Genomic DNA, 10,644 nt, shown 5'->3' on the forward strand with positions numbered 1-10,644 from the left:
GTATTGATACAAGGGGAATGTGACTGTGATCACCCCCATTTCCCACTTTTTCCCATGAGAACTACTGGATATTAACAGCAAGATGATGGAAACTAATGTCTTTTGCCAGGACAACAAACATAAACATCCACATTATAGGATAAGAAGTGCTGGCGACAACCACAAAGAACTACAGTGCAACAGTGCATCATCAACATCCTCACAAACATAATACTGATTTCTATGACAAATGACAGATTTATCATTCTAAGGAAAAAAAAAAAATGGAAACATCAAAGTAATGCAGTTATGACCCCTGTCTGGATGTTACAGGATGAAAGGCTACTAGTGCAAATCTTTTTATCACTGGATACTTAAGTCCCATGTGTTATTCAAGGAAAAAATGCAATGGAAAAACTAACGCAGGGCCTTGAACTGTGTAACAGTGACGTTCATTTTATTATTATTATAATAATTAAAAAAAAAACTTGTGTGACACCTTTCCTCAAGCCGACTCACAATGTTTCAGTTATACAGGGTATTCTACTACCTCAATTCTACGGCTCGATAGGTACTACAGCAGCTGAGGTACTCGAACCTGCAACCCTCTAGTGAGAGAGGACACTATATGTTCAAATCTCAGAAACTTCATCGCACGTATTACTGTGACGCTCATTTATACGTTTATTCCGATCGCTCGCTTGAAGAGCGCGTCCGCACCGAAGTGAGAGAGCGAGGCGCGCGGAAGGCTCGCGGTCCTTGGGCTCGGTGACGTCATAATAGATCCATACGTTCCGGGCGGCCGGGGCGCCCCGCGGTGGGGGTGTATAAAAAGGTACTAGGTGGGGCCTGCTGGGTGCCTGTTGTAACTAACAGCGCGCCTTTAGGCGGAGGAGGAGGGGAGGCACTGCTTGGTCAGCGCTCAGTCTCCCTTAATTTATTCCTTCTGAATGAATGAATGAATATAAAGCGACCGGCGCTGGATAACGTTTGTGGCTACGAATTTTGCCCGTTATTTTTTTTTAGGGAGAACAGCGAGGTTGGTGACTTTTTTTTTTTTTGCGGCGTTAAAAGTATAAAATACTTGATGTATTATATAATGTGGGATCGGTGGTGGGCGCGTGGAAGATGATAATGAGCGAGGGACTAGTAGTGGCGGACGGGGTTGTGGTCTGTGCTGGAAGCGGTCAGTGCTCGTGCTGTGTCTGTGTGTGTGTCAGTCATGAGGCGGTTGCGACGCTCCGCCGGTCCGTTTGGTACCGTCTCCGCGATGGGCGGGGTTTCCACGGACCCCCTTCAGTGCGAAGCTGCGCTTGAGCGGATCATAATTTCATCTCATTTCCCCCCCCCCACGTTTTACCTCCTAATTTCTCCTACTTGTTTCAAGTCGAGTCGGCGCTGTCAGGGCGAGTGAATCGCGTGTTTTTGCCCGTCTCTGCGCGGAAAACGCACACTAACGCGCATTAAACGCCGCCGGCTGCGCGCCGGCCATGTGCGCCCTCCTGCTCTCCATGTGACCGGTCTGTCGGCTGCGCTCAGCGTTGCGCTCCGAACTACCCAGTGTTTCTAGACGCTCAGCGTTTTAGCTAAAAGTCCAGGGCGATTGCTGCAGCAGCGCTTTCATCCACGTCGTTTGTTCTTGCACAAGGTTGTGTTGTCATTGTGCTTCTGAGCCCTGGTGTGCTGTGAAGGATTGATGGTGTCTTTGCTCAACCTTGTTCTCCAGCCATCCTAATGCTGGTTGTCATCCTTATTGGCTCCCACCCATTTTCTGCCTCTTTCTATCTATTTTTTTTTATTTATTTATTCTAATGCCTGCTGCCTTGGACAGGAACAATGGTGCACCTGTCCTCTTCCCCCAACCTGGATGCATCGCCCCCTCCGGAGCCCTCTGACGGGGCAAAAGGAAAGCCAGGGAGCCCCCGGGCGGACTCTCCCTCAGCGCTCAGCAGCCTGCAGCTTGCTCTAGCAGCTTCTGCCAGCACTGTCTACCAGGGCTATGATACCTACATTGAGGATGGTCTCATCTGTCTGAAGCACAAGATCCGCAACCTTGAGAAAAAGAAGGTAGGTGGGTGCGCGAGCCGGGGTGGAGCGCGGTTACGAGGGGGGCGAGGCCACAACGTGCGGTCTAGTTATGCATTGTGAAGTAAAGCTTGATTTGTGCATCTTGCATCAAACAGTGCCTTGTGGGGTTCAAAACAACGACCCATTCAGCGTTGTTTACAGGCAGTAAGCTTTTTGGACGTGGCAGTGCTCTTGGGTTTTCATGGAATTTCTCCTCTGTTCTTGTAGCTTAAGCTGGAGGACTACAGGAAACGCTTGAAGAATGGGGAAACCCTCAATAAGGATCAGTTGGTGGGTAGAACCTGCAGGTGCAAGTGCTCGACCTCCTATCCGACAGGAGTGGATTGTAGCTTGACCTAAGAGTGACCTTTGAGGTCTTGGGAAGCCTAAGTCTACTGCTTTAATGTGCAATGTTTGGTTTAATTCTTTGTGTGTGTGGCCCCCCCAATTTATAGGATGCTGTGGAGAAGTACGATGAAGTTTTTCACAACTTGAAGTTTGCCAAAGAACTACAGAAGACGATCAGTGGTCTCAGCCAAGATGTAAGGAAATGTCATTTTGGGAGTTTTTCAAGGGGTTCAGACCAGGTTATGGGTCCTTGCTGTAGCCACCATGGAATATGACCTTTATGGTTGTAAAGGGATGTGTTGATGGAGTGTTGTGTCAGGGGACAAATGCTGGTTAAGATTGCAGCTAGAATCCTGGGTTTTCCATTGTGTTAGACAAAATACTGTTAATGTAGCAGTATCTTGACTTGAGTGCAAGAAAGGATATCTGCACTTCTGTGAGAAATGACTTCACATATTTGAAATGGTGCTTTGCTGTTTTTTTTTTGGTAAAAACATGGCTGTATTCAAAGGGAGTCTGGGATAAATTGTATATCTTTTGCTAATCTTCAGCACAGATTTTGTGGTGGGAACATGTGTTTCTGCTGAACGATAGTGGAATGCAGTTGCTATGGCTCCTATTCATGGTCTGAAGATGTCAATGCCAGTGTTTGGCAGGCGCTGCACTGGATAAAGCCCATGCTTTCGTGCTATGGGGGCAGGGTAGGATGGGTAATGTGCTGAGCTCATCCTGAATGCTACATGGTTTCTCATGCTGCTCAACAGTCCAACCAGCAGATTCTGGAGCTGGATTCCAATGACTTGTAGCTTTAGGGTTGGAATAGGGCTTTATATGGCTTAGTTTTAATTGCCAGTCAAATGACTGCTGTAAAAGCTTTTACAGCAAAGTTGGTTAAATTTAGTTCTCCTGGTCAGCTGGATTGTGCTGCTGTGGGGTTAACCATCCTGGTTTAAGGTTTTAAAATGTTTGTTGGTACCACTAAACTTAGGCACTTGAGCAAAATGATTGAGAACCCAACACTTTTGAAAGGGAAAAGTGTTGATGGTGCTCCTTGGCTTTTATGTTTTTAATTTTTTACGTAAGATTTTTGACCTTCAGGCCCTGGCCTAGTCCCCTTCCCCCCCCCCCCCCCCCCCCCCCCCCCCCCCCCCCAGTTTAAGGTAAAATTGGGTTGTTGAGTCTTGGATATGGAGCCATTGTCCTCCACATTGAGAGCCACCTCCCCTAATCCTACATGTAGTTGGTGAAGGCACAGAGGAAAGCCACAAGGCGGGAGCAGGTGGCACGGATGGAGGCAGAGAAGAGGAGGCTACGAACCGTGCTGCAGATCCATCACATCCTGCAGAGCCTGCAGCAGGAGCATGTGAGGAAGGATTTTCGCAGTGGCCTAAACCAAGCCCCCTTCCTGCCTGCACGTGAGCTGGAGCGCTTGCTTGACCTGGCAGGCCTACTGGGCATCCACAGGGACGAGAGTATGAGGTGAGACTTTGTTGTGCACGGCTGATGGCATAGTGGTTAGAGCTGTTGCTTAGGATCTGAAGGTTGTAGGTTTGAATCTCACCTACTGCTTTTGTACCTTTGAGCAAGGTAATGGCCCTAAATGGTATGTGTCAAAAAAAAACTTGCATTAGTGTTTTTTTTTCTCCCCCCCCCTTCCTTCTGATGGTGCATGTTTTAGTGGTTCATTGAACAGCTAATCTGGTTTACTTGGGTGGAAAGCTTTGGTCTCTGTACTGAGGTCCATTGAGTTGCCTCCTTCACCTGCTTGTGGGAATAACAGCCTGGTGGTTTCCAGCTTGCAGGACCAGATGGAACAGGTTTCAGTTTCTTACTGGGATCTTCTGGAGGGAAGGGACAAACCAGTGGCTGGAACCACCTGTGAGTGAGTCTTCAAGCTGTGCAGGGACTCCTCTGGATTTCCAATTGTAGCTTTGACCATTTCTTTTTACCCTCAACCCCTGCAGTCAAGCACATGAAAGAGCAACTGGCCAAACTGATGGACTGTGGCTATTTTGATCACATCCCAGCTCCTCGCAGAGAGAAACTGGAAGAGTCTGAGGCTGTAGTACCCAAGGAAGCTGAGACATCAAAACCACAGAGAATAGTCTCAGGTAACTACATGATTAATGCATCCGTAAATTCTGCACACTCTGGCACAGGGTCTAATTCATGGCAGCAATTTGAAGAATGTGTCTAACAAAGGGTTTAATTTATTGTACTCTTGCATTGCAGACCTGTCAACGCTGGCCGCAAGCCCTGTGTCAACCAGAGAGGTAAGTTCTATGGCACTGTGTTTTTGATCAAACAGCCCAGTTGAAGATCTTGGTTCAGTGTCTGCAGCGTGAGAAGACCTTGCTGCTTACTTCTGCACAATGTAGTTTCTTAACAGACACTACTTGCCTGACACAGACTTCAGTGGCCAGGGACAATCCAACAGCAATCAGGCCCTGAAAGAGAACTGGAAGGCGGAGTTCCTGGCCCTAAAGCAACGTGAGCCCCCAGACTCATGGGAAATGGAGTTCACTGAGGCATCAGCCCCTTTGGAGCCAGTCCCAGAGAAGCCCTGGAGGGGGCCAGTAGGGTTCGACCCCACAGAGCAAATGCCTATTAAAACGGCCGCCTCAGATGTCAAACAGGTTCTCGCAAAGGCTTCCTGACATCTCTTGTCATAAATGCCATTGTAATCTTTGTACATGTTGGGTTTCTTGTTATAAATATTGCTTATGACCACAGTGCAAGCTTCAGCTGTTAGCCTTCATTCCTTATGGTCTTCCTCAGTTGCTGTGTTCATAATTCTCAGTAGGACATGCTTAAACCAGGTCTCTGATTTCTTTTTTTTTTTTTTTTTAAACTAAATGTACTGGTTCTTCAGCTATATTGTCAACTTTTTTTTTCCTCCCCTCCCCCTGTGCCATCTAGCAAAGAGTAAGAAAATCAAAAGTGGAGCAACCCAAAAAACCGGTTAGTGGAACAAAATTTCCACCTTGGCCATTGGTGGAACTGTGGTGCTGAAGCAAGAACATGTTGGAAATGAGGTGATATGTGGGGATTTTTTTTTTTTTTTTTTTTTTTCCCCCCCTCTACAGGCTCGGAAGGCAGACGAGCCCATTGAAGTGTTCAGTTCCCCATGCTCCCTGCCCGATGACCCCATTCAGCGCAAACAGCAACTGCGGAACCTAATGGACCAGATCCAGGGCTCCTTCAGCTTTATGCAGGTAGGGCAGCTGGGGAAATTTGGAGGATTGGAAAGATGCCGTGGGCTCCAGCCTGTTCTGATTTCCTCTAAAGAACTTCCTGGAAGAGGATATAATCAATGTGTTATTCTTGTATTGACACTTTGAAAGGCTAAATAGTGACACAGTTCACTTTATACATGTTGATGAAAATGTATTTGTTTTAATATTTCCCAGGAGTCAGTGCTGGACAGAGAAGGGTCACCTGTGATCAGGCATGCCCGGATGTCTCCGCCAGCAGCTGAATCATCCTCTCCCAGTGATAGTGGTACAGATGGGCTTCCCATTATACTGTCAGTTTTGTTGCTCTAGGTTCCATGAAACTCTTCTACTATAGCTGCTATTTTGTTGGGCAAAAAACTACTGGACAAAATGGATTGTTCCCATACAGAACAGATTTTTAATGGTGTTTTTGGCTTTTTTTTTCCCTCTCAATAACAGAGAATGATGTGAAGAACCAAGCCGATGTTCCTAAGGCCTTGCATGTAAGTTGAAATATCTTCATGCTCCTAGGTGGAAAATTGATGCTGGCTTACTGTGTTTCCCTGGTTTCTGTACAGCAGTCTACCCCACTGCCTCCCAGATGCCTCTCTGTCAATGGCAAAGCCAGCTTGTCCAATGGGGACCAGACCCTATGTGATACTGACCTGGACCACACTGCAGACAAAGTGGATCATGTGAGGAATATTAAGTTTCACTCATCCAGCAATATGAATAGACATGTGCATATACCTTCATAAAGGTAGCTAAGAAAACCAAGTTCTCACCAGCATTTCTCAAGGAGCTAGAACAGCCTTCCTTTTCATGGCTCTGGAACTTTCAGCTCACCATTCACTCATTTGATAAAATGTCTAAGATTTCTTTACTTCCCATGAATCTGTAAATGAAGGACATGTTACACCAGGCCCTAGATAACACTGGGATTATGAACCAGTCAGTATTCATCTAATTTCATTTTAGAGGTGCCCTAAATCCACATGCATATTGTAGATATCATACCAGAATGGGTTTTAAAACCAAAGCTATGGATTGGTCAAACTTACTTCACTTGGTCATCTTAGGAATATGAAATTTTGGTATAACCATAGCTGAAATGACTTGTTCTACCCCCCGCAGGAAACCATTGAGCTGTCTGAAACGGAGGAATTCTCCTCCCCATTGTTTCGACGTGAGTCCACAATTTCGGTCTCCCTGGCTGAGAACACTTCAGAGCAGGTGACTTGGTTTGCATTGAAATATCCAGTGTCCATAGACATCCTTTGAGCTGATATACCAACTCTTTTTTACATCCATAACTGCACAGACTAAATCTGCCTACATGTGGGAATTGGAAATGAATCACCTTAAACGCAAATGAACTTGGCTAATTAGTGACTTGTTTAATTTGAGTTGAATAACTTGATAGATGTGGTAACCTGTTATGATTGTAGGATGACTTGGTTATAGCTTTATCCTGATATAAATGCTTACCACTGCTGGTAGGATTACAGCCTTAGTCAACTTGTTTCAGTATTTACACCCTAATGTTTGAGTCTGGCACATTAAAGGGTTTAGATGGCTTTTCAGTCTTAAAGCTGTACTTTTACTGTCCACTGGGTCAGGAAGGTACCTGTATTTATGTGAGTGGCTTGAGAGAAGACTTTATCCAGCTTCCTTGGCCAAAAAAACTAGTCAAGCTCTGCAGTACCATAGATGCCTATAATCCTAGGCCATGATGGTTGCTGCTAAAAATGCAGCGGTATATTTGGAGTGTAAGCACCTGCTGTATTTGTGCTGTCCCGGTTGCAGGCTGTCAGGGGGAAACTGCTGACTCGTTACAACAGCTCAATGCTTTAGCACCAGATGAGTTGGCTAGAGATGGGCTAGAGGACCTGATGACCCTAGTGTTCTCTTTTCTCTCCCCCACCCTCTAAAGACCCTTGTTTCACAGGCAGATGAGCAGCCTTGTAATGCCTCAGCACCTTCTGTCCCCCACCAGCCACAGTCCTTTCCTTCACCCCCCTGTAGCCATTCCCTGAACATCACTGGCTCTGCCCCCTTCCAAACAATGCACACTGTGAGTTTCTCTGCATGTCCATGCTTCAGGCAGGCATCAAATGATTTGGTGGCTTTTTGTCTTGTAGAGTGAATTTTGCAAGCTTTATTTGTTGGATAAAAATGTTCAAAATCTTTCTCCCTCAAATGCATAGTACACTTTTTTTTTTTTTTTTTTTTTTTTTTTTTTTTTCTCCCCCTCCCTCTTCTCCTCTAGGTGTTTAAGATCAATGCCCCACTGCCACCTAGAAGTGACTCGGATCAGAAATCTGATACAAGTGCATTCTCAGACTCCTACAATTTGAGCTATGCTACAGCCAGTACACAAACCCCACCAGACCTTGACTTCCAGGATTTGGACTCCTTGCAGCCAGGTACTTCAGCCTGTAGCACAGAGACCAGATATCATCTATTGAAGTATTCATTGGGTATGTTCAACCAATTGAGGTTCATGAGCTCTCTGCTTCCTTGGAACAGTAACCACATACCAGTCGGAGTGTCCTGTTACAAACAGCTGCCAGGTGTACCTGTCCCCAGGACAACCTGGAGGAGTGCTCCCTCGTCCTAGTCAGCCTTATTACACCCGTGGCTCAGTCAGAGGTATGGCACGTGGTGGCAGGGGGCTGGCTCACTCCTTCCGTTCACCTGGTGGGTATCGAGGTATCTATGGCTTTCTCTTGGGGAATTTCTTTCGTGGCTCAGTCTACACTGGTGTCAGTCATTGCAAAAACATGTAATGTTTTTGTATGGGGGGAGTTGACATGAGAATGGACCCATTTGTAAAATGCATAGGTCTAAAGCAAGGGGACTTGGGGGAGGGAATCCAAGAACTTGCATCTTTCTGACAAACCTGTAACTGAAATGGAGCATTGTCTTTGGTTAGGAATGTTTTAGTTTTATTTCAGTATTTTCCATGTACTAATGTCTTCTGTGCATTTAAATGCATTATTCTGAGAGGGGATCTGTGGCACTAAAGTTAAGAACCCCTGACTTAAAAGTGTAACTTTGACCTCAGACATGTTAAACTTCTCAAATATCCACTGACTGTCTAATCTGTTGATTTAATGCTGACCACCACACCAAGGTGGGTATGAAGCCTACAGGACAGGCCTGAGGTCCCCAGGGGGTAGCTACATCCCACAAGCACATGGCACACGGGACTTTCCTCCTGTATTGTACGGAGTCCGGGTAAGAATTGTAGGCCTGCTGCACAATTTAAACAAGAACTGTTACTTGGCTTTAACATTTTTCCTACATTCAAAATAAAAGGAGACAGGATACCAAATGCCCTACAAGCGAGGAACTGGGAGTCAGAGGAGTGGCAGCCGAGGCAAGTGTACTTCAAAATACCTCAGTAGGGCATGCGCAGCTATCTTTAATGGTACTGTTCTGTAGACGGGGGGGCCCCTATGGCACATCACCCTTCTGATCGTTCTCTTTGGCATGTCCACAGCTGCCTGGAGCAACTCGTCTCAAGTGAGCAGCCCAGAGAGAGATGATGAGACTTTCATCAGTGCTGACTCTGGACACGGTGACTCCCGCTGTGCCACACCCATTGATATCCCAGTTGCTGCCCAAGGCCCTGCCCTCATGCCTGTACACATCTACCCTTTGCCCCAGCCGATGCGTGTGGCTTTCTCAGCTGCCCGCACCTCCAATTTTGCACCTGGCTCACTTGACCAAACAATCATTTTTGACCTGCTCCACAGCAACCTGGGGGAAACATTTGATGTGCATCTGGGTCGCTTCTCCTGTCCAGTCAATGGCACCTACGTCTTTATTTTCCACATCCTCAAGCTGGCAGTCAACGTGCCCCTATATGTCAACTTAATGAGGAACGAGGAGGTGATGGTGTCCGCCTACGCCAATGACGGTGCCCCTGACCATGAAACGGCCAGCAACCATGCTGTACTCCAGCTGTATCAGGGGGACCAGGTGTGGCTGCGGTTGCACCGTGGCGCAATCTATGGCAGCAGCTGGAAGTACAGTACCTTCTCAGGCTACCTTCTGTACCAAGACTGAAGAGCCCAACCTCTGCATTTGGGAGTGGAAAGTGGGCGCAATGAGCTCTTTAGTTGCTTTGCACTTAACACAATGTCACTTTCTGCTGTCTGTTTAGAATGCATGTCCAAGTTTTGTTTGCACTTAACCCTCCCCACCATCTTTAACAGTGCTCAGGTGTTGATGTTTATGGTTATCCTTTTTCCTTGCTGTCAGTTGCTTCCACTGTTTAAACATCCCGCATTGGTGAAATGGGGGGATTTACTGTCTCAAGTAAGGTCCCATGAGATCTACTTGCCCAGTAATTGGCTTGGTTTGTCAGTTCATACTGTGGGCATGAGCAAATGAGCCACATTCAATTAACTAGATACTGACCCTAACTGCAGATAACTGGTTAAGCACTTTACAGCATAAGCAGGATGGCTGGGCCACCACATATTTTGCACGTGTTGCCATGTCCTGCTTGCCCAGGTGGGATGCGACTGAGTTTGACTCTTGAGTCATCTTCATGTCCTGACAGCTTTTGCCTAAGGTGCCTTGGTTTCTGAGCAACTGAATGTTTGCCAGTAAGTGGTGAGGACATGGCTGAAATTACTTGACAAAGTTGAGCACTTTACATAACCTTCAGTGTTGCCTTGATGTTGGAGTGGAGAGGGTGGGAATTGGAGAAATGGTGCTGTGAAAATGGTTTGTGGTGAATGCACACAAAATGTAACTGTCTGGTTCCAAAGTTGTATATGAGTATGTTTAGAAGGAGCTAGCAATCAGTGCCTCAATAAAAGAAACAATGCACAGCTGAGTTTGACTCATTTTGCAGTGTAAAGGGTTTCTTCTGGGGGGTTTTTTCTTGGGTGGGGGAGGACAACTACTTTCAGTATCAGAGGGGACACTCCAACTACCAGTCTGTAGGATCTGTCTCCCAGGGAGCATGCAAGTCTCCTATCCTTTTGGTAGCTTACAGGGTGAAGGGTAGGGCATTGCA

At 46.5% G+C, this 10,644-nt stretch overlaps 1 protein-coding gene across 7 annotated transcripts; it reads left to right on the forward strand.

Annotated features, from left to right (window-relative positions):
- The first annotated feature begins 835 nt into the window (after window positions 1–835).
- caprin2 (caprin family member 2) lies at window positions 836–10,446 on the forward strand. 7 transcript variants are annotated; one of them, XM_018729810.2, is made up of 22 exons: window positions 836–1,018; window positions 1,811–2,046; window positions 2,275–2,337; window positions 2,502–2,588; window positions 3,635–3,873; window positions 4,190–4,272; window positions 4,359–4,505; window positions 4,627–4,667; window positions 4,773–5,030; window positions 5,314–5,355; window positions 5,481–5,609; window positions 5,805–5,895; window positions 6,069–6,112; window positions 6,188–6,304; window positions 6,744–6,842; window positions 7,543–7,683; window positions 7,879–8,035; window positions 8,139–8,321; window positions 8,746–8,849; window positions 8,931–8,991; window positions 9,115–9,192; window positions 9,371–9,555. In XM_018729810.2, exons 2-22 carry the CDS (start codon window positions 1,816–1,818, stop codon window positions 9,490–9,492), a joined length of 2,517 nt encoding a protein of 838 aa, XP_018585326.1. In that variant the 5' UTR covers window positions 836–1,018; window positions 1,811–1,815; the 3' UTR covers window positions 9,493–9,555. The 7 variants fall into 7 exon arrangements, with proteins under 7 accessions (XP_018585326.1, XP_018585321.1, XP_018585324.1 ...); XM_018729805.2 differs by having other exon boundaries at window positions 9,115–10,446; XM_018729808.2 differs by having other exon boundaries at window positions 8,139–8,309; window positions 9,115–10,446.
- The last annotated feature ends 198 nt before the right edge of the window (window positions 10,447–10,644 follow it).

This window comes from Scleropages formosus, chromosome 21 (genome assembly GCF_900964775.1).
Source record: "Scleropages formosus chromosome 21, fSclFor1.1, whole genome shotgun sequence".
NCBI lineage: Eukaryota > Metazoa > Chordata > Actinopteri > Osteoglossiformes > Osteoglossidae > Scleropages > Scleropages formosus.